This window comes from Schistocerca nitens, chromosome 9 (assembly GCF_023898315.1).
Source record: "Schistocerca nitens isolate TAMUIC-IGC-003100 chromosome 9, iqSchNite1.1, whole genome shotgun sequence".
Lineage (NCBI taxonomy): Eukaryota > Metazoa > Arthropoda > Insecta > Orthoptera > Acrididae > Schistocerca > Schistocerca nitens.
This window is the reverse complement of record NC_064622.1, coordinates 312,283,216-312,307,445: the sequence shown is the minus strand read 5'-3', so window position 1 is coordinate 312,307,445 and position 24,230 is coordinate 312,283,216. Positions and strand designations below refer to the sequence as shown.

At 41.2% G+C, this 24,230-nt stretch overlaps 1 protein-coding gene across 2 annotated transcripts in view; it reads left to right on the top strand.

Moving 5' to 3' along the window:
• The window catches only part of LOC126203815 (elongator complex protein 4), a 55,591-nt gene extending 32,801 nt beyond the window's left edge, over window positions 1-22,790 (top strand). Inside the window, exons 7-9 of one of the 2 annotated variants that reach the window (XR_007540379.1) lie at window positions 13-124; window positions 10,380-10,516; window positions 22,461-22,790. Coding sequence is in view for 1 of the 2 variants with exons in the window: in XM_049938184.1 (XP_049794141.1) it covers window positions 13-120 (108 nt within the window). In the remaining variant the exon portion in view is untranslated. The remainder of the gene's footprint in view (window positions 1-12; window positions 125-10,379; window positions 10,517-22,460) is intronic. The other variant, XM_049938184.1, reaches the window with a different exon arrangement.
• Window positions 22,791-24,230: the final 1,440 nt, after the last annotated feature.

Sequence of the window (24,230 nt, the reverse complement as noted above, 5' to 3'; positions counted from 1 at the left end):
TTCCCTTTGCAGAAACTACACCTTCCACCAGAACTCCAAGAGTCAACTGAGAGAGAGCAAGATGAACTAATAGAGCCTTCAGGGAGCAGGTTGCCATGTGGAAAAGCCTTAGACTTCTGATGTGGTGAGTAATTTTTCCATTTCATAAGGTAATGTCAGGGCAGATAAATTACTTTTAAAGTGATATTTATTTGTCTGTATATTTAGCAAGAGTTTCTTGGTGCTTTGCAGGTAAACATCAGATTACAAATTGAAAGATTTGCAGTTCAGACTCAGTTAATCACATGATTTTCAGTCTTCTTTACCTGTAATAATGATATATATTTGTGAAAGATGCCAAGCTGCATTCTGATTTGCAGTCCGTGTTAAACTGTCAGTCTTCATATAATTTTGTGTATATCAATCCAAAAGCTGAAACAAGTCAAGAACATACTAACTACTTCCAATAAGATTACACATGTAAAAGCACTGTGGTGTTCAAATCAACCTTTGATTACACTAGCCAACAGTGGAAACGTAACTGGGATGAAATAAATGTCGTTTACTATATCGGCCACACTGGTAATGAAAGTGCCAATGAAAAACTCGAATTAGTTCTTGTTTCCAAGTTAAAGGGGGGGGGGGGAGGGTTACATTTAATTATAATCACATTGATTCATTGTCAATCCCTTCGAAATCTCACTTATGGTAGACAGAGTGATGAAATTTCAGACAGCAATAGATGTGTGTATTTTGTATTTTGTTGCTATTTTTAGCCTGGGGCTGTAGCAACAGGGGGAAGAGGAAGGGAGGAGTGGAGCATGTTTCATTTAAGCATAGTTTCAGTCTGTTATGATCTGTGTTATCTTCATGTATTGGAAGAACATGTTACTGAAGCATGGTGGTCACTGAGATTCAATATGCCTCACAAATGTATAAACAATGGTGACATTTTTTGCTATATTTGCAGACAAATTACTTTGACATTGCGAAGGAGGCCCATAATGCCATATATTAGGAAGGTATACATACTGTATTTTGGCTGTGAAGTCGGGGACCAGGGCAAGCCTTGGGCTCCTTGTATATCTTACAAATCTTGTGTCTTGAGGCTTCGTTTGTGGTTCAGTCATAAAAGATCTTCCATGGACTTTGTTATACCAGTGATCTAGCAAGAACCATCAAACCACATGAATGATTGTTACTTTTTTTTAGAACTTCTAGTTTAACAAGTATATTTAGAAACGACACAACACATATATGTCACAGAGTAAGTTGACATGTGAACACGTTAGCGTTCAGATAAGCACTGAGTCTCAGTCTAGCGGCCGCTGCTCGGCTGGCCGCTTAGGTGGCGCCGCTGCTGAATGGCTGGCAGGCAGACAGCGCCGCACGTAGAGGACGTGCGTAATTGCGCGGCGGCACTTTAAATGATCGGCGAGTCACAACACTTTTCCCCCCTTTGAAATTGTTGCACTGGTCTTGATGGATGTGTCCTGGAGATGGCTGACGTCCATAGGCGTTGTGTGACTCGACGTAAAGTCTCGAGGAGGAGGCTTCCCGTACGGACGGAAGTGTCCCCGATGATAACGGGTCGAGATGACAGGAGACGTAGGGGTCGAATCTGCTGGGGCCCCACGCACCAATCTGCCCGTTGCGGCAAGTCCAGTTGATATGACAGGAGACATGGGCGATGCGTCAGCGTCTGTTGGAGGAGGAGGCGAGCAGATGTACTCTGACACTGGTTGGTCCTCCGGTTCCCGCATGGGCACGTCGTCTGGTGGCATCCGTTCTGGTGCTGGCATCGCGATGACGGGTAGAGGGCGGCGTTGTGAGTATGGAGATGTGCCAAGATCCCGAGCATCAGGGAGAGTCAAGGGTGGTGTGGCGGCATTCGGAACAGGTGTTGTTGGCACCCGAGGCCGAAGCTGGTCCGAATGACGCACTGAAACACCTGTGTCCGTCTGGATTTCATACAGGCGTCGGCCACGGTGTCTTAAGATGCGGCCCGGGCTCCATTTTGGCCGCCTGCCATATCCCCGTACCCAGATGAGGTCGTCGGCGGTGAACCGGCCAAGCGACGGCACCCGCGGCCGGGAGGTGGGAGGCCGCAGAAGATGAAGTAGAGTGCGGGGCTGTCGGCCATGTAAGAGCTCAGCCGGGCTGTGATCGCCCATGGGGGTGAAACGGTAAGACGCCAGGAACTGGAGAAGCGCCTCATCAGCAGCAGAAGAAGTCAGAAGTTTCCGCATTTGAGCCTTAAACGTACGGACCAGTCGTTCAGCCTCACCGTTGGATTGTGGATGGAACGGCGGGGCCGTGACATGCGTAACACCGTGACGAGCACAAAAATCTGCAAAGTCAGAAGAGGCAAATTGCGGACCATTATCAGTAACAGGAGTAGAGGGGAGGCCTTCCAAAGAAAAAATGCGGGCGAGAGCACTGGTGGTTGCCGCGGTGGTAGGTGACGTGCAACGGACAATGAAAGGAAAGTTAGAGTAGGCGTCAATTACGAGGAGCCAATAAGTACCTAAAAAGGGTCCCGCAAAATCAGCATGAATGCGCTCCCAGGGCTTCTCAGGCGAAGGCCACGGTGACAAAGATGACTTCGGGGCAGCGGCCTGTGCCGCACAAGGGCCGCAGGCAGCGACCATGTGTACGATTTCAGAGTCGATGCCAGGCCAGTACACATGACGGCGCACCAGAGATTTGGTGCGCGACACACCCCAGTGCCCCTGGTGAAGGAGGCGCAAGACCGAAGCACGCAAAGACGCGGGGACCACAACACGCGGCGAAACATTGTCAGTGGAGAGGAGGATAACACCATCCCTAGCCGTGAGGCGGTAGCGCAAAGGGTAGTAGTTCCGCAACGGATCAGAAGTCTTAGCGGACGGGCGATCAGGCCAACCCGTCTGAATACAGCGTAAAACCCGGGAGAGGGTAGGGTCAGAACCCGTAGCAGCCGCCAGCCTGTCCCCAGTGATGGGGAACCCGTCCACAACCCGCTGCTCGGCAACATCCAGGTGGCAACACAAAAGTTCGTCCCTATCGAATGCCTGATCAGGGCCCATGGGGAGGCGAGACAAAGCATCAGCATTCGCATGTTGAGCCGTTGGCCGGAAATGAATCTCATAGTTGAAACGGGACAAGTAAAGAGCCCAACGCTGGAGGCGGTGTGCAGCCTTGTCGGGAAGTGACGTTGATGGGTGAAACAAGGAAACAAGTGGTTTGTGATGCGTAACAAGATGAAATTTTGTGCCATAGAGAAAAACACCAAACTTATGAAGAGCATAAATGATGGCCAAAGCTTCTTTCTCAATCTGAGAATACTTTTGTTGGGCATCCGTGAGCGTTTTGGAGGCATAAGCAATGGGTTGTTCCGAACCGTCAGAAAAACGGTGCGCAAGGACTGCCCCAACCCCGTATTGAGAGGCGTCTGTAGCAAGGACAAGATGTTGGCCAGGTCGATAAGTAGCTAGGCACGGGGCCTGTATCAGCATAGTCTTCAATTTCTGGAAAGCTGCGTCACATGACGCGGACCAGTGAAAAGGCACGTTTTTATGCAACAGGTGATGCAACGGCTGAGCCACCGACGCAGCAGACGGTAAAAACTTGTGATAGTAGGCGATTTTCCCCAAGAAGGCCTGCAGTTCCTTAACAGACGTAGGGCGAGGAAGGGCATCGATCACAGCGACAGTTTGTTGAAGCGGACGAATACCATCCCGAGAGAGTTGAAACCCCAAGTACGTGATAGATGCCTGAAAAAATTGCGATTTCTGAAGATTACACTTAAGACCCGCAGTCTGTAAGACATTAAAAAGTGTGTGGAGATTTTGAAGATGTTCGTCAGTGGTGGAGCCCGTGACAACAATGTCGTCCATGTAATTGATACACCCAGGAACAGGGAGCAATAATTGTTCCAAGAATCGCTGAAAGAGAGCAGGGGCGCTAGCAACCCCGAATGGCAAGCGTTGGTATTGATAGAGGCCGAAAGGCGTGTTAAGAACCAGAAACTGCCGGGAAGCAGCGTCGAGAGGAAGTTGATGATAAGCTTCTGACAGGTCAATTTTAGAAAAATACTGCCCTCCAGCGAGTTTAGTGAACAGTTCTTCAGGACGGGGCATAGGGTAAGTGTCGATGAGGCACTGAGCATTTACCGTGGCTTTGAAATCGCCACAGAGACGAATAGAACCATTGGGCTTGGCAACTACAACGACAGGAGAGGACCACTCACTGGAAGTGACAGGAAGCAAGACCCCTGAAGTAGTGAGACGATCCAACTCCTGTTTGACCCGATCACGAAGGGCCACAGGAATGGGCCGAGCCCGAAAAAACTTAGGCCGAGCAGTGGGTTTGAGCGTGATATGAGCTTCAAAGTCGTGTGCACAGCCTAACCCAGGAGAAAAAATGGACGAAAAGGTCGTCGACAATGAATCCAGTTGAGCATAGGGAATAGCGTCAGAGACAATATTGACAGAGTCATCTATGGAGAACCCAAAAACGCGGAAGGCATCGAAACCAAAAAGATTTTCTGCGTTGCCCTGGTCGACCACAAATATGGGAACAGTGCGAACGACGGATTTGTAAGATACCTCCGCATTAAACTGTCCCAAGAGAGAAATCTTCTGTTTATTGTACGTCCGTAATTGCCGAGTGACAGGGGACAGGAGTGGAGAACCCAGCTGAAGATACGTCTGAGAATTAATGATAGTGGCGGCAGAACCGGTATCCACTTGCATGTGAACATCTCGACCAAGGATTTGGACAGTGAGGAATAACTTCCCTGAAAGGGAAGAAGTGCAATTGACAGACAACACAGAATCAGAATCAGCGTCATGTTCCTGAACATCATGTATGCGGTCGGACTTGCAAACAGAAGACACATGACCTTTCTTTTTGCAGTTGTGACACACAGCCCAACGTTGTGGACAATCCTCGCGTGAATGTTTCGTAAAACACCTTGGACATGAAGGAAGTTGCCGGGGATTTTGCTGCAGTTTCTTAGGGGTTTGTTTACGGCTTGGCCGAGGCTGCGCTTGGGAGCGCACTGTGGCCACGTCAGCCGGCGGGGACGCGCCGCGCGCGTCGTCAACAGCGCACAGAGGTTGTATTTCCCCGACGTCACCCCACGCTTCTATTTGTGCCCCAGCGGCGCGAGAAATTTCAAAAGACTGCGCAATGGAGAGAACTTCATCTAAAGTCAGATTCGCCAACTGAAGGGCACGTTGCCGAACTTCTTTGTCGGGCGCCGACCGGATAATAGCATCCCGTACCATGGAATCGGCATAAGATTCTTTGTGAACATCAGTAACAAAGTGACACTTTCGACTGAGGCCGTGAAGTTCAGCAGCCCAAGCGCGATAGGATTGATTGGGTTGTTTGTGACAACGATAAAAGGCAACACGAGAGGCTACCACATGCGTCTGCTTTTGAAAATAGACCGACAGAAGGGAACACATTTCAGCAAAGGACAAAGACGCAGGATCCTTCAAAGGGGCCAATTGCGACAACAACCGATACATTTGAGGCGAAATCCAGGAAAGGAACAGAGACTTACATGCTTGTTCGTCCGAGACATAAAATGCCAAGAAGTGCTGTCGAAGACGTTTTTCATAATCCGACCAGTCTTCTGCCGTCTCGTCGTAAGGAGGAAAAGGCGGTACAGCCAACGACGAGAAACGGCCCGCATTTGACGCCGCGACGAAATCGCGAATCGCCGCCGTTAGAAGCGTCTGCTGTTCAAGGAGATTCTGCAAGAGTTGCTCGACAGTAGCCATGGAACCCTGTGAGTCAACGGTGAAAAGGAAAAATCCACTACCTCGTCGCCAATTGTTAGAACTTCTAGTTTAACAAGTATATTTAGAAACGACACAACACATATATGTCACAGAGTAAGTTGACATGTGAACACGTTAGCGTTCAGATAAGCACTGAGTCTCAGTCTAGCGGCCGCTGCTCGGCTGGCCGCTTAGGTGGCGCCGCTGCTGCATGGCTGGCAGGCAAACAGCGCCGCACGTAGAGGACGTGCGTAATTGCGCGGCGGCACTTTAAATGATCGGCGAGTCACAACACTTTTGTATGACAACTTCATTAACACATGGCATTTCCAAGTAGAAAAAGTCTTCCTTGGCACGTCTTAACATACCGCTGGCCACACAGCCGTTTTCTCACGGAGATGGACTGCCTGTTCCTGTCCCACCTGATTGTGATAGTGACAAGGGTGTTAGTGATACCATTGTTGCACCATCACCTTCAGTTTTGAAAGATCCTGGTTTTGTGTGTGATGATGAGTGTGCAGAGATTCATAAAGCAATACATTGTGAACTTAATGACCTATTTGTGTCAAGACAACAGTGGAATTTTCTTGGTAGGACAGTAAATTTGGCTGCAAAAGAACTTGATATTTTGTAATGATGTACAGGGACTAATGGCAACTGTGGCCATTGACAGTGGAAGTTGTTCATTGACTCCAAAGTATGTCCCACATATGTGCTACTGCATAATGGCAACATGCTAACATCGATTCTGGTTGAGTATGTATTTTACATGGAAGAACTGTATGATAACATGAAACTATTGTTATTGTGATTGAACTATGACGAGTTTAAATAGCAGATTTCTGGGGATCTGAAAGTCACAGGCATACTATTTGGGCCACAACAAGGCTTCACCAAATTGTGTTGCTTCCTGTACCTCTGTGATAGCTGCACCAAACCACTTCATTATAAAAAGAAAAATTGGGCTAAGCATCCCTACTTGAACCAGGATCTCACAATGTTATGCACAAAGCACTTGTTGAATCCAAGATCATAATTCTCCCTGCTCTTCATATAAAATTGGGCCCAATGAAAAACTTCATGAAGCCCGTGGACAAAACTGGGGAAACATTTCTGTATTCATGCAAGAAATTTCCATTTCTCAGCGAGGCAAAAATAAAAGAAGGGATTTTCATGGGTCCCCAGATATGCAAACTGTACAAAGATGAGCACTTCAACACCATCCTGACAGGTGGTGAAAAGCTAGCTTGGGATGCCTTTGTTTAAGTGTCAACAGTCTTTCAAGGAAATAAGAGGGCAGAAAACTATAAGGATCTTGTGGTAAATCCTCAGCACTGCAACAGTGGACAGTGTTGCAACCTGCCCTTATAGTTACCTTTCCTAGATTTCTTCTAGGTCTTCTTTTGTGACAACTGTGGTGCTGTAACCAACAAGCATGTGAATGCAGCAACTTCCGGACATGGAAAAGAGATACCAGGGAAAGTGGAGTGCATCAAAGTTAGCTGATTACTGCTGCTGGACACTAATCAGGGAATCACCAGCAGAAAAGTACAAAGACGAGGGAAAGCAGTTGCCCCTTCAATGACCTCCTTCCAATACAAGCATAAGCTTATGTTGGCAATAAAGCAAAGGTATCAAAACTTCAAAATGAGAGCTAACTTGAAGTTTTATCAACATTTTCATTATCAGCACACTCAAAAACATAACGATTAGCTGTTTTCATGACAATTACAGAAAAAAAGTAAAAATTTGTTGTTTAGTGTCACAGGAATGCTCTGTCTGTGTATCAAACTGTTGTTGTTGAGGTCTTCAGTCCTGAGACTGGTTTGATGCAGCTCTCCATGCTGCTGTATCCTGTACAAGCTTCTTAATCTCCCAGTATGTACTGCAGCCTACATCCTTCTGAATCTGCTTAGTGTATTCATCTCTTGGTTTCCCTCTATGATTTTTACCCTCCACGCTGCCCTCCAATACTAAATTGGTGATCCCTTGATGCCTCAGAACATGTGCTACCAACCGATCCATTCTTCTATTCAAGTTGTGCCACAAACTCCTCTTCTCCCCAATCTTATTCAGTACCTCCTCATTAGTTATGTGATCTACCCATCTAGTCTTCAGCATTCTTCTGTAGCACCACATTTCGAAAGCTTCTATTCTCTTCTTGCCCAAACTGTTTATCGTCCATGTTTCACTTTCATACATGGCTACACTCCATACAAATACTTTCAGAAACGGCTTCCTGACACTTAAATCTATATTCGATGTTAACAAATTTCTCTTCTTCAGAAATGCTTCTCTACTTAGACCATCATCAGTTATTTTGCTCCCCAAATGGCAAAACTCCTTTACTACTTTAAGTGTCTCATTTCCTAATTTAATTCCCTCAGCATCACCTGACTTAATTCGACTACATTCCATTATCATCGTTTTGCTTTTGTTGATGTTCATCTTATATCCTCCTATATCAAACTAACCAATGGTAAAGTTACTCTATTTGTAAAGTGAACATGACAGTAGATCAAAAGAGAGACAAAATACGTTAGAGATTCTTAGTGTTTTGGAAACAAGCCGTTTTTGCAGAACAAAAAGAGAAAATGAGGAAGATAAAAGAAGCTGGTTGTAATAATAAAAGCATGGTGTGCTTATCTGTGTGGTAAAGAAAGAAAACATAAACAAATGCAATCAAAATTAATAGAAGGGTGTACAATGGGAGCTTGTCATTCTCCATGGCAACTGCTAGAGTGCTGTGACAAAGAAGGGACTGTGGTCAAAAACACTGAAAGAGAAATACTGGATGAGGCAACAAAGTTACTTTTATCCATTTTTAATTTTTAATGTAATATGGACAACCTTAAGACACTATGAATGCTTTAATTTATTGACAGAACATTTTCAAATAAGTTTGTACTGGTGAATGTTTTGTGTACAATTATTACTTAAATCATTTTAGTTGCTGACACATCGGAACAACTTTTTTTACTCAATTAATGTACTTGAAAAGGGGAATCTAGTGATACAAGGAGTGTCAAGTTTGTAGTGAAACATGTTACAAAGTACAAGGGAAGTCTGTTGGATGAGAAGACCAAGGCTGGCATCAAAGTAAATTTTCACCTAATGGAGCTAAAAATGCTGACATCAACCATCTTGTGAGGCATAACAAGAGTCATTGAAGAATGTTATGTGTCACAAATCAGCAGTGCGTCTCTTTCAAAATTGCTGAACAAATTCAAGTATTGAAGTAGCACTGTTAGGATGGGTAGAATCACCTTCCATCTTTAGGTCCAATAGGCAACAGGATTCATTGAGATTTTATGGTTTATTTGATTGGTAGGCTCTTGGTGCACTTAAGTGATGAGAGACAATCAGTTGGGCTCTACACACTTGCACTCAATATTGACCACGGACATCTATCACCGGTCGAACTCTGCACTTTTTTTTTTTTGGTGGCTCATTATGGTGCCATTATTCCACTCTCACTGGCATTGCAGTGGTTAAGTGTTTTAGATATACTGTCTCTCTTGAGTGTAAAGTCAGAACAACATTTCTTTTTAACTCTGATAAATTGATTTCTTTGTCCATGGCAACATTAAGTGAAATACATGCAGATACTTATTAGCCAGACACACTTCATTGACCAGTACCATATTTTATGGAAACTCCAGGTTGGAATAACAAAAATGTAAGGAATAGAATATATTGCTGCTCACCATAAAGATGACCCATTGAGTTGCAGACAGGCACAGTGAAAAGACTGATATGCATACCACTGCCAGTGGTGGCGGCCATGTGTGAATGAGGTGTGCTTGCATGTGTGAATGTGTGTAAGTTTTCTTTGCTGAGGAAGGCTTTGGCTGATGCCTGCATGTTTATCAATCTTTTTGTTACGCCTGTCTGCAACTCAGCAGGTCATCTTTACAGTGGTAGCAATCTATCCTATTCCTATATTGTTGTTGTTCCAACCTGGAGTTTCCCTTATTTGATTGTGGAAAGTTTGTTAAATGATGAGCAAAACTTCTTAAATCTGAAGGGATGAATAAAGACATTATGCTAATGTAGAAGTTTACTTAGAGAAAATGCATGTGGCTTGATATCAGACTAATGGAAGCTGTTACACATTCAATAAGAGCCATTTGTCAGATGGGAATCTTGGTTGAGTAGTCAGTTCTATTCAAGTGGAATATGCCATGTACTAGCACTGGGTTCCAAATTTATCCCATGTCTCTCTCACCGTCAACATCAACACACAAAAACAATACTACATTCTATGTGCATTCATTAAAATCATCTGCATGAGACAGTTACTGCTATGACTAAACATTCTTACTTTGTAAATGAAAGGTTTTCAGTCACTTTAAATGAAGAAACCTTTCCCACATTATGCGTTTGAATTCTTATGGTATTTCTGAGCCAGAAAAGATATACAATGTTCATTATCGTGCTTGTAGAAGTAACAGTGATGCCATGCATAGGAGTGAAAATATTAATAATCCCAGAAGTAAAAAATATCTTTTAAAAATGTGTAGCTCTATACGTTAAGTTCTCTCAGTGCACTGCAGAAAATCTGTGGATGATGTTATCTTTTATTCTCTTTCTACAAGTTGTTAAATACCAGTCTCTTTGTTGCAGTGTAAGATACCATGGTGGGATTTACTGAAAGAGCATTAAATGCGGGTGGCCCATGATTATTTTGCCCTGAATTTCTCCAGAAAATATGAACTCACTACTTGCCTCATGGAAGAAACATGTGAATATGTACATTGAAGGTAAATAAATCCCAAAGCTAATGAACATGTAGACTTTTGAAATGACATTGCATGCCATAGAGGGAGGAGAAATGTCTATTTAGTATCATTTTCAGAAGCTCATCAATAATATTTAAAAACACAAATATATTTTTTGTGAAATATTCATTTATTTTAAATTATCTGCTTTAGCAGCATGGAAAGCAAATGTGACAAAGTCAGTAAAAGATTTTAGTCATAAGCTATACATATATCTCATGACTACTTCAAGTACAGCTTGCATAGTGTTTTGGAAGTTTACATCTTTGCTGTTAGAGATATAAGAAGGTCACACCAAAACTATGGTCTAACACAGATTTTTTTTAAAGATCCTCTATATAAAAACAAATAAAAGTGGTGTTTATCGAATAAACAACATTTGCCTTCCATCACTTTTTGCATAGAAGCCTCCATTGTTGATTTACTAGTTATTGGTGCATTATGTCATAAAATTCACAAAGAGCACTTCTTTTAATTCCCAAAACATTATGTACATCATCTTCCATGTCACAAAGCTTCAGTTCATGTTTCCGTGTGATGACTTGGCGTCTGTACCCAGTTTACTAACATTTGATTTGAGGCAGTTAGTGCCACACTCATGTCTTATGTGTAGTGAATTATAGCTCAAGAACTAATCATCTTTTGTACTGAACTGGGTTGTGGCCTCCATCTTGCAAAACTCAGCTTGCTCTGTTTGTCCATGAAATCCAGAGTGTTGTAGACGTAAATGTGTTTGATGCCGTGTTCCTTGATTTCTGGAAGTCATTTGATATAGTTCTACACTGTCATGTAGTGAACAGAATAAGTATATAGTGAGTACTGGACCAGATTTATAATTGGACTCTGAACTTACTTGCATTTAGAACTCAAAAAAACTTTGCTCTTAACTAAACAGAATCGACAAACGTACAGGTAATTTCTGGAGTACACCAAGTGGGTTTATAGAGCTGCTGCTATTTACAGTTCATATTGAAATTTCAGTGGAGAATGTCGGAGGCTCCATGAGGCTATTTGGGGGACAATAGTACTGTCTATAGAATGGTTGCAAGACCAGACAACTGTGGCAAAATGCAGGAAGACCTGCAGGGGTGCAGAAACTGGCCTCAGTGTGAATAAATGTAATGTATTGCACATAAATAGGCAAAGAGATCCACAGCTGTTTGAGTGCAAAATGGCTGACAAATCATTGGAAACAGTAACTACTCTTAAATACGTTGGAGTAACTATCCGGAGTAGCTCGCCCGGCTAGTCGCGTGGTCTAATGTGCTGCTTTCCTAGCATGCTGGTCCCCGCCACAAATCCGACCGGCAGATTAGTGTTGAGGTCTGGTATGCTGGCCAGCCTGTGGATGCTTTTTAAGGTGGTTTTCTATCTGCCTTGGCAAATGCGGGCTGGTTCCCCTTATTCCGCCTCAGTTACAGTGTCGGCTATTGCTAAGCAAACACTGTCTCCATAATTACCCTACCACACAAACATTTGGGGTTACATTCGTCTGATATGAGACATTCCTGAAGGGTGGGTCTTATGGGGGCCGAACTGCACAATATCCATGGGTTTGGTGTGGGGCGGTGGTGGTGTGAGTGGACTGCTGTAGCCTGTTGTGGGGTTGTGAACCTCTGAGGGCTATGGTGGGGACAAAGCCCCTCCGTCATTTGTAGGTCTCCGGTTCGATACACAATGTACTCACACAACTATCCGGAGTGACCTAAAGTGGAATGACCACATAAAACAGGTAGTAGCGAAAGCAGATGCCAGTTTGAGATTGATCGGGAGGATCTCGTGGAAATGAGACCCATCCTGAAAGAAGTGACTTACAAAACACTTATTTGATTGATTCTTGAGTGCTGTTCATAAGTCTGGAACCCTCACTATGCAGGATTAATAGAAGAGAAATAGAAGATCCAATGAAGAGTAGTGTGTTTCACCAAGGGATTGTTTACTTAGTGGCAAAGATGCTGCAAATTCTGGTGACAGATGCTACAAGAGAGGTGTTGTGCAGCACAGACAGATATGCTGTTGAAATTTTGAGAGCCTACATCTAAAGAAGAATCTGGCAATGTATTACTTCCACCCACAAGTACCTTGTGAAATGATCACGACAAGAAAAGTAGAGAAACTAGATCATGTATGGAGCTTTTCTGACATTTTTTGCTCATGCCATATATGAATGGAACAGAAAAGGGAGTCAGCATGTGGTACTAGAAGTACCCTCCACCACACACCGTATTGTGACTTGTGGAGTATAGATGTCAATAACACACTGGCAACTGTTGTGAGGATGGCTTGCTCCCGGAGTTGAGTAGTGGTCTGCCCTCTGCCTTCATCCTGCTCGGTGTTCTGCCTCCACTGCATTCGCAGCAGCTTCATTGTTGGATTCCATGCTTGACTAAGTTGAAATCCGTTGCCTTGTTGATTAGGTTAATTTGTTGCTAGATTTCTGTGGCCTCATTATATCCAAAGTTCCAAAAGGGGTATGTGTTTTTCAAAATTTTTGTGTCTTCATACCTCGTTCATTTATGTGGTTTGTCTAGCCAAGACTTCATCAATTGTTGATTTCATTGGCTGCCAGAGAGCGGTGCACTGTTTATGTTCAGTGCACCTTTCTTTAAATTTGTCAGTCCTAAGCTTAGATTTTGTGAATGTAAATTTAATATTAGTCGATGCTTACCTTGAAAAAAGTTATGTGATTCACCAAAACTTAAGAAAATGTTTAAAGTGAATATTTATCTTACAAATGAAAATGTGGTCCACTGTAGGTTGTATATTAATGTTCTTTATTAATTTGTGATGTACCCTCACTCATGACACAAGCATTTCAGAGATCGCACATCCATACAGTTCATAGGCCCATTTATAGAGGCCACCTGGGTCGGCCCCCTGGCACGCCGTTGTGAGCCACCAAAGAAACAGTGTTATTTAAGCAATCGGAAATGAGTGCTCGGCCTATTCTGTAACTTGTATTAGTGTAGTCCAGTCAATGTGTTCGGTGCATGTGTTCAGTGCTATGCACAACCTATACTTCGTTCTATTATGTGTTCCTCTATAAAGTACTTCATTCCATAAATCACTTTTGTTCTTGCTATAACAGTTTATGTGATAAGCCGGCCGAAGTGGCCGTGCGGTTAAAGGCGCTGCAGTCTGGAACCGCTACGGTCGCAGGTTCGAATCCTGCCTTGGGCATGGTTGTTTGGGATGTCCTTAGGTTAGTTAGGTTTAACTAGTTCTAAGTTCTAGGGGACTAATGACCTCAGCAGTTGAGTCCCATAGTGCTCAGAGCCATTTGAACCATTTATGTGATAAGCTAACTTTGAGTTTGCGTCATTTTCAGACACTGGCGTGACATCAACCTGTATAGCATTATGATCTGGATTCTGTCCACATGTATTTTCATGTGTGTGATGTGTCACATCCAATATTTACACAATGTAAAATATGATGTACATAAGTTGATGTCATACATGTCCTTGAAAATGATGCAAAGTCGAAATTAGCTAATCACACAAATTAAATAAAGAACATTAATATACACCGTACAGTGTTTTCAGTTGTAAAATATTGAATGGCTGTGGAACCACACACACAACTTTTTTAAATACTGCTTATGTTAGAAAAAGGTGAAATATGTGTGTTACTCAGAAAACTCAACTCTAGACATCTAAAAATTATGAAAACATTGCCACTGGAATGTGAAAATATAGGTTGGTGCCAAATGAAGACCCATTGCTACATCAAAAAAATATTCTTAGTATTATTGTAATGAAATGAACAGTCACTTATTCAGTGTCTAGGGATGACAGTTACAGCTAGCATACCCACCTGAGAGCAGCCAGGGAGCAATGGGTACTGGACTGGTACGGGTGGGCAAACAGCTGACACCCGGGCAACCATGCAGCCGCCCCATAGCGTATGATATTGTAGGCCACTGGCTGATCTCAGTCAGCCAGGACATGACCAAGCAGGTATTGCATGCACAGATTGTGTTTCAATCTGGCGGGTTGCCTACACCATCTGCACCTGCCCACAGGCAAGCTGAAAAGCACTCACAGGTGCTGTGCCCAATGGGGCAGTGTTGGAACAACTAGGTATAGGGTATGTTGTCATATTATGGCATATTCTTAACACATTCTAGTCCAGAATTAATTAAAACAAACAAAGCAGAAAAACACAAATTGCTACTTGCTGTAAAGAAGACATGTTAATTACAGACAGGCACAATTAAGACACTTACATAAAGCTTTCAGCCACAGTTTTCTTTGGTAAAAGAGAGAGACACACCATTCACACACACAAGCAAGCACACCTCACGCACACATGACCGCCAGCTCCAGCATTTTGGGCCAGAGTGCAACTGTCACATGGGATTTCAAACAGCAACCTGGAGGGCGCAAGGAAGGGGAAGGGATAGTGGTGTATGGGTGGGGAGAGAGACAGACTATGTCTGGTGGAGTGAGAGACTAGAATTCCAACATATGCTGCATCAGGAGGTTGTGGGATAGGCTGCTGGGGGGGGGGGGGGGGGGAACGGGGGGAGGAGCAGGGAAAGACAGGCGGATGCATTGTCAGAGGTTGGCAAATAAACAGGGTGAGAGATGAGAATGGGGAGGAGATGATAGGACAGAGGGCATGGAAAGTTTTGTGTGGAGGCTGTGGGGATAGGGTTTTACTGTAGGTTGAGGCCGAGATAATTATGGAGCGGAGAATGTGGTGTAAAGATAACTGTATGTTTTATACAAAAAGTCGAGGACTAGTAGCAGACACCTTGTTTTATTTATTATTGAACTGACATAGGCAATGTTGAACAAAGGAAGCCTCATCGAATCACCTTTCCACTCAAATTAAGTTCAATCATGAACAAATCCAGTGGAAGAAATTTTCATAAAGTGACCTTCGCTACGGAAATGTCGAAACGATTTTAGAGGATTGTGATAATGGTATACCAGTTACTCTGCTCTTTCTATGAGTTTTATTGTGTAAATCACAATAAGCTCATTTTATAAGGTGTTCTGTAAGTACATTATCACCTTTTAATCTTGATATTGTGAGCTGTAACTATGATTATAAAGGTATTATACATTTGATTGGAATATTTTTACCTTGTATTTGAATGTTACTTGGACGTTCTTTGTAGACATACTGTTTTATCTGGTTGCTAGATATAGATTGATCAGTTTTTGTGCATGATTTCCAGCTTGGATGACAGCGGATCAGTGATATTATGTGTTTAGATAGCTACCACTAGGAGTAGGTGGTGATGTGTGGAAATTTGGTTATGTTTTGATCTGAAATACTGTATGGTTTGTGTTGAGATTATAATGTTTCATTTTTATTTTTATTTAATAATTTTGTCATGGTCTATGATTTGTGATGTTTTCTTGGTGTTACTGTATATCTTTGTTTACAATGCTTATGCTGTTAATTATGTGCTGTATCTGCATTAGCAGAGACAAAATGCGAATAGTATTCCTAAATCTGTTTTTATTGGGAAAAACCAATAAACAATAACGTTGCTGTTGCCAAGAAAATAGTTGAAAACAAAGCTCAATTTAAGCAAGAAATAAATTATGGATCCCACTTTATAACAGGAGAATAAAAAAAAAGTTTCCATTACAAGCCTCTCTCTCAAGAAAGTCCACCAAAGAAAAAAACAGAAACAAAACTACTTAAGAGTGGTCGGCACAGCATTACCACAAAGCTGTCCACTGTTGCGCGACACTCTTGAGTCACAATCCGAAGGTACCACTCCTGATAATCTGGGACTACCAGCAGATGAGGCGTGTGGATGTTGTGGCTAGGATGGCAGATACCTACAGGTCCAGGCGGTGTGTCAAACTGCCTTCTGGCTGGTGGTGCTCCATCTTATAAGGCTGGGTGGTGGATGGGTCTTCCGGAACTATTTTCGATCACATGAGTGGTGCAGGAAAATAGTTTGCTTTTGGATTGCAACCTCTGACACTGCTGTCAGTTGGCAGTGCTCAGGTAGCAGGCCCTGGTGGCCATTGGCTGAGACATGAGGCTATGTTTTTGTCTCCGGCAGCAGCCTTCACTCGCTGTGATGAAGGCATCCCGCATCTCTGTTCTGTCACATGGGATACCAGTACTGCAGGTGGACAGGATGAACGTTGCACTATGGATGTGTGTTACTTAGTATATCTGGTTTGTTTATTGTACCCATTTTTCTGCTTTATACAGTCAATAAAGTTTTCAATGCAATGTTTGTGCTTGAGGTTGGTTTATAATGTTGAAGTTTCTTTTGGTTTGTCCTATGTAGACTTTGTGGCACATGTTACATGCAAACAATAACACTCCAAATTTACAGAATGAACGAACCGACCTCAAGCACAAAAAAATACATTGAAAACTTTACTGATATTATAAAGCAGGAAAATGGGTAAAATAAACAAACCAGGGATACTGAGTAACACACGTCCATAGTAACAGCATGAACACCGTACAACAAAGATATACAGTAGCACCAAGGAAAGATCACAAGTCATAAACCATAACAAAATTATTAAATAATAATAAAAATACACATGATAATCTCCATGCAAACCACACGAATTTTAGATAAAAAACATAATCAGAAGAAACCCTAAGAAAATATACAAAACATAACTGAATTTCCACATATCACCTACTTCTATTGATAACTGTTAAACATGTAATATCAATGACCTACTTTCATCGAAGCTGTCAAAAGGGAAAATAATGCTCAAAAACTGACTAATCTGTACCTAAAAATCGGATATAACAGTATGTCTGCAACAAATGTCCAACAAGCAATGTCTTAATACAAATTCCAACAAAGACAGCATATGGCAGCGTCAATATTACATGTAAGGTAAAAACACTAATTGAGTATATAATCCTTTTACAGTGTACAGTATCAAGATTGTCACCTATTAATGTATTGGCAGAACATGTGATGATGGCAATGTGCTGAAATTAGTTCATTGTGATTTACACAATAAAACTCATATAAAGTGCAGTGTTAACTGGTATATCATTATTGTAATTATGTCACTACAAGACATATTTTGCGCCGGCCGCGGTGGTCTAGCGGTTCTAGGCGCGCAGTCCGGAACCGCGCGACTGCTACGGTCGCCGGTTCGAATCCTGCCTCGGGCATGGATGTGTGTGATGTCCTTAGGTTAGTTAGGTTTAGGTAGTTCTAAGTTCTAGGGGACTGATGACCACAGATGTTAAGTCCCATAGTGCTCAGAACCATTTTAGACATATTTTGCACTGCGGGCCACTAAGGAAAAAGACAAAAAAATCATGGGAGTTACAAGGTTTGTGCGGAACAAAACAAGGATAGATCTAGGAAAGTGGCAAGGAAAGTTATGAAAAATTGTTGTCAAGACTGTGATGTAGGACTTTGTGTTACAAAATTCTTCAAAAATTTCATTTTAAGACAAATGTAACTAAGTAAATTGCAATTAAAAATTACATTTTCATACAGTTTTAATTTTAGCAGCAACAATTGCTAACACCAGCTCTACTTAAGTAATAAAAGATAATTTTTTGTTTTTGTTTCAATGATGATAAACACATTTTCATTTCACAATAAAAAATTGTCACTCATGTAAGACTATGTTCCTTTGCACTATTTTATATAAAAAAAAGACACAACTTCTTATTGCAATAAACTGACTTAAACTGTGTGCAATAGAACCTGACTCAAAATTGGAAAAAAAAGAAAGTGAAAAAGCATAGTATCAGGCACTTGCTCATCATCCCAGCTGCCCAGGTCTCAAGGTGTTAACCGTGTGAATGGTTTCTCTGACATGTGTTTTTATGCACTCGCACAGTTTGTGGTGTGCACTACTGCTTCAAAGTCCCAGATCACTTTTTCTGTCTCTAGAAAGGATTTAGCCTTGGGAGGCAAGAGGCAGAAGTGTAATGCTTTCTTGTTGAAGTACTTAAATTACATATTGGCATTCACAGGTGCCAGAGGACAACCATACGATCAGTCTGTTCATAGTAGTACCCATTGAAAATTCTGTCCAGTGATCAGTCCATACAGCTGCATGCCTGAGAGACTTTTAAGCAACTTTTGTGAATTTTGGAAAGTAGAATAGAGACACTGGCAGAACTAGAGCTGTGAGGATGAGTTACACCTGGATAGTTTATTTGGCAACGACATTGCCAGTGAAATGAATGTTTCCACATTCATGTTCCAATCTGCCTCACAGTTAACCATCCATTACACTGTGGTTAAGCCTATTTCTCTACAATATCCTTTCTTTCAGGAATGATAGTCCCACAAAGTATGCTGGAGAAATTAGTTTGGAAAGTAGGAGAGACATACTGGTAGACGTAAAACTGCAAAGGCTGATTATGATGTGTGCATGGGTAGCTCAGTCAATAAGAATATTACTCGTAGAAAGCAAGAGTCTGGATTTGAATTCCGGTCCTGCAAATGGTTTTAATATGTCAGAAAGTTTCATAACAATGCGCACTCCATTGCAGAGTGAAAGCCCATTGGCAAAAGCAGATAGAAAACACAAATATTAAATTCTATATTTGAACATTAGAATATACCTGTATGAAGATCCTGCCATACCAATGTTTTACTGTTACACTCACAGTATTGACAAACAGTGAAGTCTGCTCAAAGCAAATAAGGTATTAGACCCTGATGGAATACCATTTGAATTTTTACCCTGAATGCACTTTAGAATTAGCCCCTGTCAGTGCTCATATTTATCATGAATTTCTTACTTACTGAATAGGTCTACATGACTAGAAAAGAATGTAGATTATGCCCGGAAGCAAAATAAATGCTCAATATATACTGAAGCAATTAATCAGAAATGATCAGCAGCATCATCAGATTGTTTATTGGTGATGGTGTTTTGTACCATAAATTACCAGTCTTGAATGAGCATAAGGAAATGCAGAAAGATCTGGCTGATAGCTCTGTTTTAAATGAGGGTAAAAGCAAGATAATACTTATGACAAGGAGAAAGAACCCAATGGTATCTGATTACTAAATTAATAATGTACATCTGGAGCATGTCACAGCATGTAAAAATTAGTGGCAAATACTAAGAAGCAATATTGAATAAAATTATCAACGATAGGGAAGACATAAATTAATGGGAAAGCATCTGGGAGAGTGTAGTCCATCAGTAAAGTAATTTTCATGCAAGATACTAATGTGACCAGTGCTAGGGTACTGTTCCAGTGTTTGCAGTTTGGGGTCCTAATCAAGTTGGCATGACAGCAGAAATCCATTGATTCGTGAAATACATGGCTAGGATTTTAACAGAGACGCTCATGCAACTTAAACTGAAACATTTGTAAGAAAGATAACTTTATTCTTGCTTAATCCTGTTGGGTGGATTTAATTATGCCTGTGCAAAAATTCTGCTCTCACCAATGCATGCCTTGCATTGGGATTATGCCTTGGTAGATACGAAAGATTACGTTGTGTACAGTCATTTCTCTCTCATTCTGTATGAAAATGCAGTATGACTGAAAATTGCAAATATACACACTATACACTGGCTTGCAAATTTCTTATACGTAGATGTAAATCAGAGGAAAGAATTACTCAGTAGATATTTATAAATCCTAAAAATCACAACATACACACACACACACACACACACACACACACCCACACACACGACCACTGTCTCTGCCTGTCAAGGCCGATGCTAAAAATGTTGAATGAGTAGTACAATATGTTCTAGATGGAACCAGTGTCATTTTATAGGCTGCTTGTCATACCAATGGCTCACCACTTGGTAAGCTCATAATTTGTAGAAGATATTTCTGTAAACAATGACAGTTCTTTGCAAATTTAAACTCTACACACACTTCCATTTTGGCTTGGAAGTGACACCAAACAGCTGCACATCTATCTTTCACACACACAAAAGGTGAACAATTGTGAGTGTGTTTCAAGCTTCAGAACTTCTTTTCTTGTTCTTAATATAAATCCTATATAACTGTCTGGTCTAAATTTTTATGAGTTTCTTGCTTCTCTGCTTTTCTATTTTTCCACCTCAGTTTATGTGCATCTGCCTTTTCTTTGCTACTGCTGTCTACTACAGGGTGTCCAGCAAAGGAGTCCCTGACTTCAAAATTAAATATCTTGAAAACCGAGATTGGTAGATGACGGCAACAAATTGCATGTTTATTTTGAAAATGGTAAGAATTTTACACAGAAGTTTAGAAATAGTTTGAAATGTTGCTAAGAGGTGCTGTAATTGTAATATGTAATGCTTCTTAATAGTATACCACAGCTCAGAGTAATCAATTCCACTGTTAAAACGTGAAAGGAGGTTATCATACTGAAGGAAGAGGTTGACATTATGTCTTCCATTGAATGTGCTTTTTTGGTATTCGAATACCGCAGGTTAGAAAACAGTCCTACAGCAACAAAGCACAGTTTTCAAACAAGATTTAATGTTCCAAAAAGACCCGATGTATAAAGCGTTCACAAGCACTTTGCCAAATTCCAACAGGCAGGCAGCATGGCCAACGATGTAGTGGGGAATGTTGGCCCCAGGCAAACTGCAGTTGCTCCTGAAAATGTCATCACAGTTCCTGGAACTATTTGGCAATATCCAAGGAAATCAAACTGAAAAATTGCAGCAGAGACTGGTTTGAAGCATTGTAGCATGCAGAAAATACTGAGACAGACCCTACTCATGACTCCATTCAAAATCCAAAGCCACAATACCTGTACAAACTGTGCAACAGAGGACTGACTTTGCGAACCAGATTTTCACAGTGACTAATAATGGAGTATTTGATGCTGCCTCCATGTGTTTCACAGATGGAGTGTACTTCCATCTGAATGGAATCATGAATAAACAAAACTGGTGTTTTTGGGGTTCCAAACATCCCCTTTTATGTGCAGTGAAACCACAGTATTCTCCCAAAGTTACTGTTTGTGCTGTGGCATGCAGCAGAGGCATTATTGGCCCTTTTTTGTGTGAAAAATGATCACGAATGAATGTTACTTTGCAATTCTGAAACAATTTGTTGGCAGACAGCTAGCGTTGGAGGATCGACCGAACTAGGAGTGGTTCAGGTAAGATGAGACCAGACGACATAGCACTTCTTTTGGAATAGAGTCATGGCATTGAATTATTGCAAATTTGCTGGTGCAGGTTGTATTGGCCTCCATATTTGGCCAGTCTGACTCCTCGTGAGTACTTTCTGAGGGGAACATTGAAAGACACTGTACACTGGAACCATCGTACCACGCTGGATGAACTTGAATCAGTGATCTGTTTGGCATGTGAATCCATTTCTGTTGAGACAGTTCAGGGTGTGATGGCAAATTTCATTGTTTGTATGTTCCACCTCCATACTGCGAGTGGTGGAAATTGTGAAAAGAGTGTGATGTGATTGCAAAGACTGCTTGCATAGGATGTGTTTAATTGTGCACACTGATACTCAGTGAGATGCACAGCATACAGTGCCATCTGTTACCAGCTTTTTCAAATTATTTTGAAATTTCTATATAACTTCTGTATAAAATTATTGCAGCTCTCACAATAAACATAACTTTTGTTGCACTCATCTATTGATCTTAGCTTCTGAGGCGTTTAATTTTGAAATCAGGGACTCCTTCTCTGGATGCCCTGTATCTTCATATTCTTATAATTTTCATTAGATTATTAAACATCATTTTTAAAAGAAAAAAGTAATAGTTTTTAGTGTCACAGAAGAACTTTGAAAATGTTTTCGTATGTATGATTGTTTTTTATAGTGAATTAAGTAACTTTAAATGCGAATAAGAAGCTTCACAGGAAAACTTGTGGACTTCTTTCATAGAGTGATAGATCGTCATTTTCCTAATTCTGCTTTGGATGGCATTTCTGTCCCAGTGATTGTAAAAAAGACTTTGTATGTCAAACCTAATAATACGGTATAATACTTACAGCATTTGTTTTGATTGCAGGCAAACAGAGAAGGCATCAGATTTGAAGAAATTGCATTTGATTCACTGTCACTTGTAAGACAGTAAATGGCTGTTGAAATGGTTTCCTTGTTGTAAAATTTAAGGATATTGAAAGCTACAAACTCTGTGCTCAAAGGAAATACGAAAAGAGTCGTGCTGTTGTAGTTGTGTGGACTCTGTATTCTTTGGAATATTGAAAAGTGTCATTGTATAATGTGGTTCATAACTGTATTATGTGTATGTGTATCTAATGAAACAAGTAAAAAGTGTGACTGAAGAATCTCATAGACTTTAGAAGAGACGAGAACTACCACCATTGGAGAAAAAAAAAAAAAAAAAAAAATGATTTTGAGCTAAAATATATTTTTCTTAGAAGATTGTCTCTTCTTCAATATTGAACCCGTGTGTCCATAGTTTTACATGTTGAGGGTTACAAGTGGCTTAAACTTGTAGACATGAAAACATATGTTTATGCAAGATTATTTGGAGAAGTCAGTACACATACTCCACAGTTAATTGCAGACACATGAAAATAGTAAACTAGAATACAAAATTACATCAACAATATTCATATAGTCTTTCTAGTAAAAACTTTTAATAGTTTCACCTAAACATTTTAGCTAATTTGATTCAGTATACTACAGATTTCCTTAAAAGTGTTACACAAATACTGGGCAGTTATAATTAAGGTGCAGCTACTCACGGAAGTCCACTGTGGGCTGTAATTGTCATATGGCAGTGAAACCTGCTCAATATGCTGTCATTTGACAAGCCATAATGTGAGCGACCAGTACGGCTATCGTGAAGAGAGACTGTGGGCTGGTAGTGAAACTGTTTTATGTAAATGGCAGCAATGACATTGCTGCATGGAGAGAATATTGCTGACTGAAAGGTCCGAGGAGAGGCCCAAATTCATTAAATGGTTGAAAGAAGATGATAAGGAAATTCCAAAACATGGGTGAGCTTGATTTGACATTTGAAAGAGGAAGACATCCTATCCTGGTGGAGGTTATTGATGAGGTTACTGTTGCTCTACCTAATCGTGCAACATATTCCTTAACTGTTACCAATTTTCTCAAAAATATTTGAAAGAGCTGCATGTGATCAGATTGAAAATCACAATTCATCTAACAGCATTATCTTAGGCAATCAATATGGTTTCAGAAAAGGCCGCAGCACAATCCATGCAATAAATGAATTAGTCACAAAAGTCAGCAGATGTCTTGATGATAGAATGTGTGTGTCAGGCATCTTTTGTGACCTGTCCAAAGCCTTCGACACAGTAAATCATGACCTGCTTCTCCAAAAATTGGCACGCTATGGTTTTCAAGGCAAATCTCTTAGCTGGATGTCATCATACTTGGCAAACAGAAAACAAAGAGTACTTATTAACATCAACGGCAAGAAATTTCTCTCTGGCTGGAAAATCACTCAATTAGGTGTTCCACAAGGCTCAATATTAGGGCCACTGCTTTTTCTATATTATATTAATGATATGCCATGTCAGGTCCAGTCTGATACTATCCTCTATGCAGATGACTCAACAGCTGTAGTCTGTTGTAAAAATGAGGTAGACCTAATTCGTCATATTGAACAAACACTTGGGGAAGTAGAGGCATGGGTCAAAAACAATAACTTGACATTAAATTTTACAAAAACAGAAATTGTTCATTTTACCACAAAACAATCTGCACAGTCTATAAGTGAAATAAGGTATATGGACAAAAAATTAGAGACTGCAGACTGTGTCAAATTCCTTGGCATGTTAGT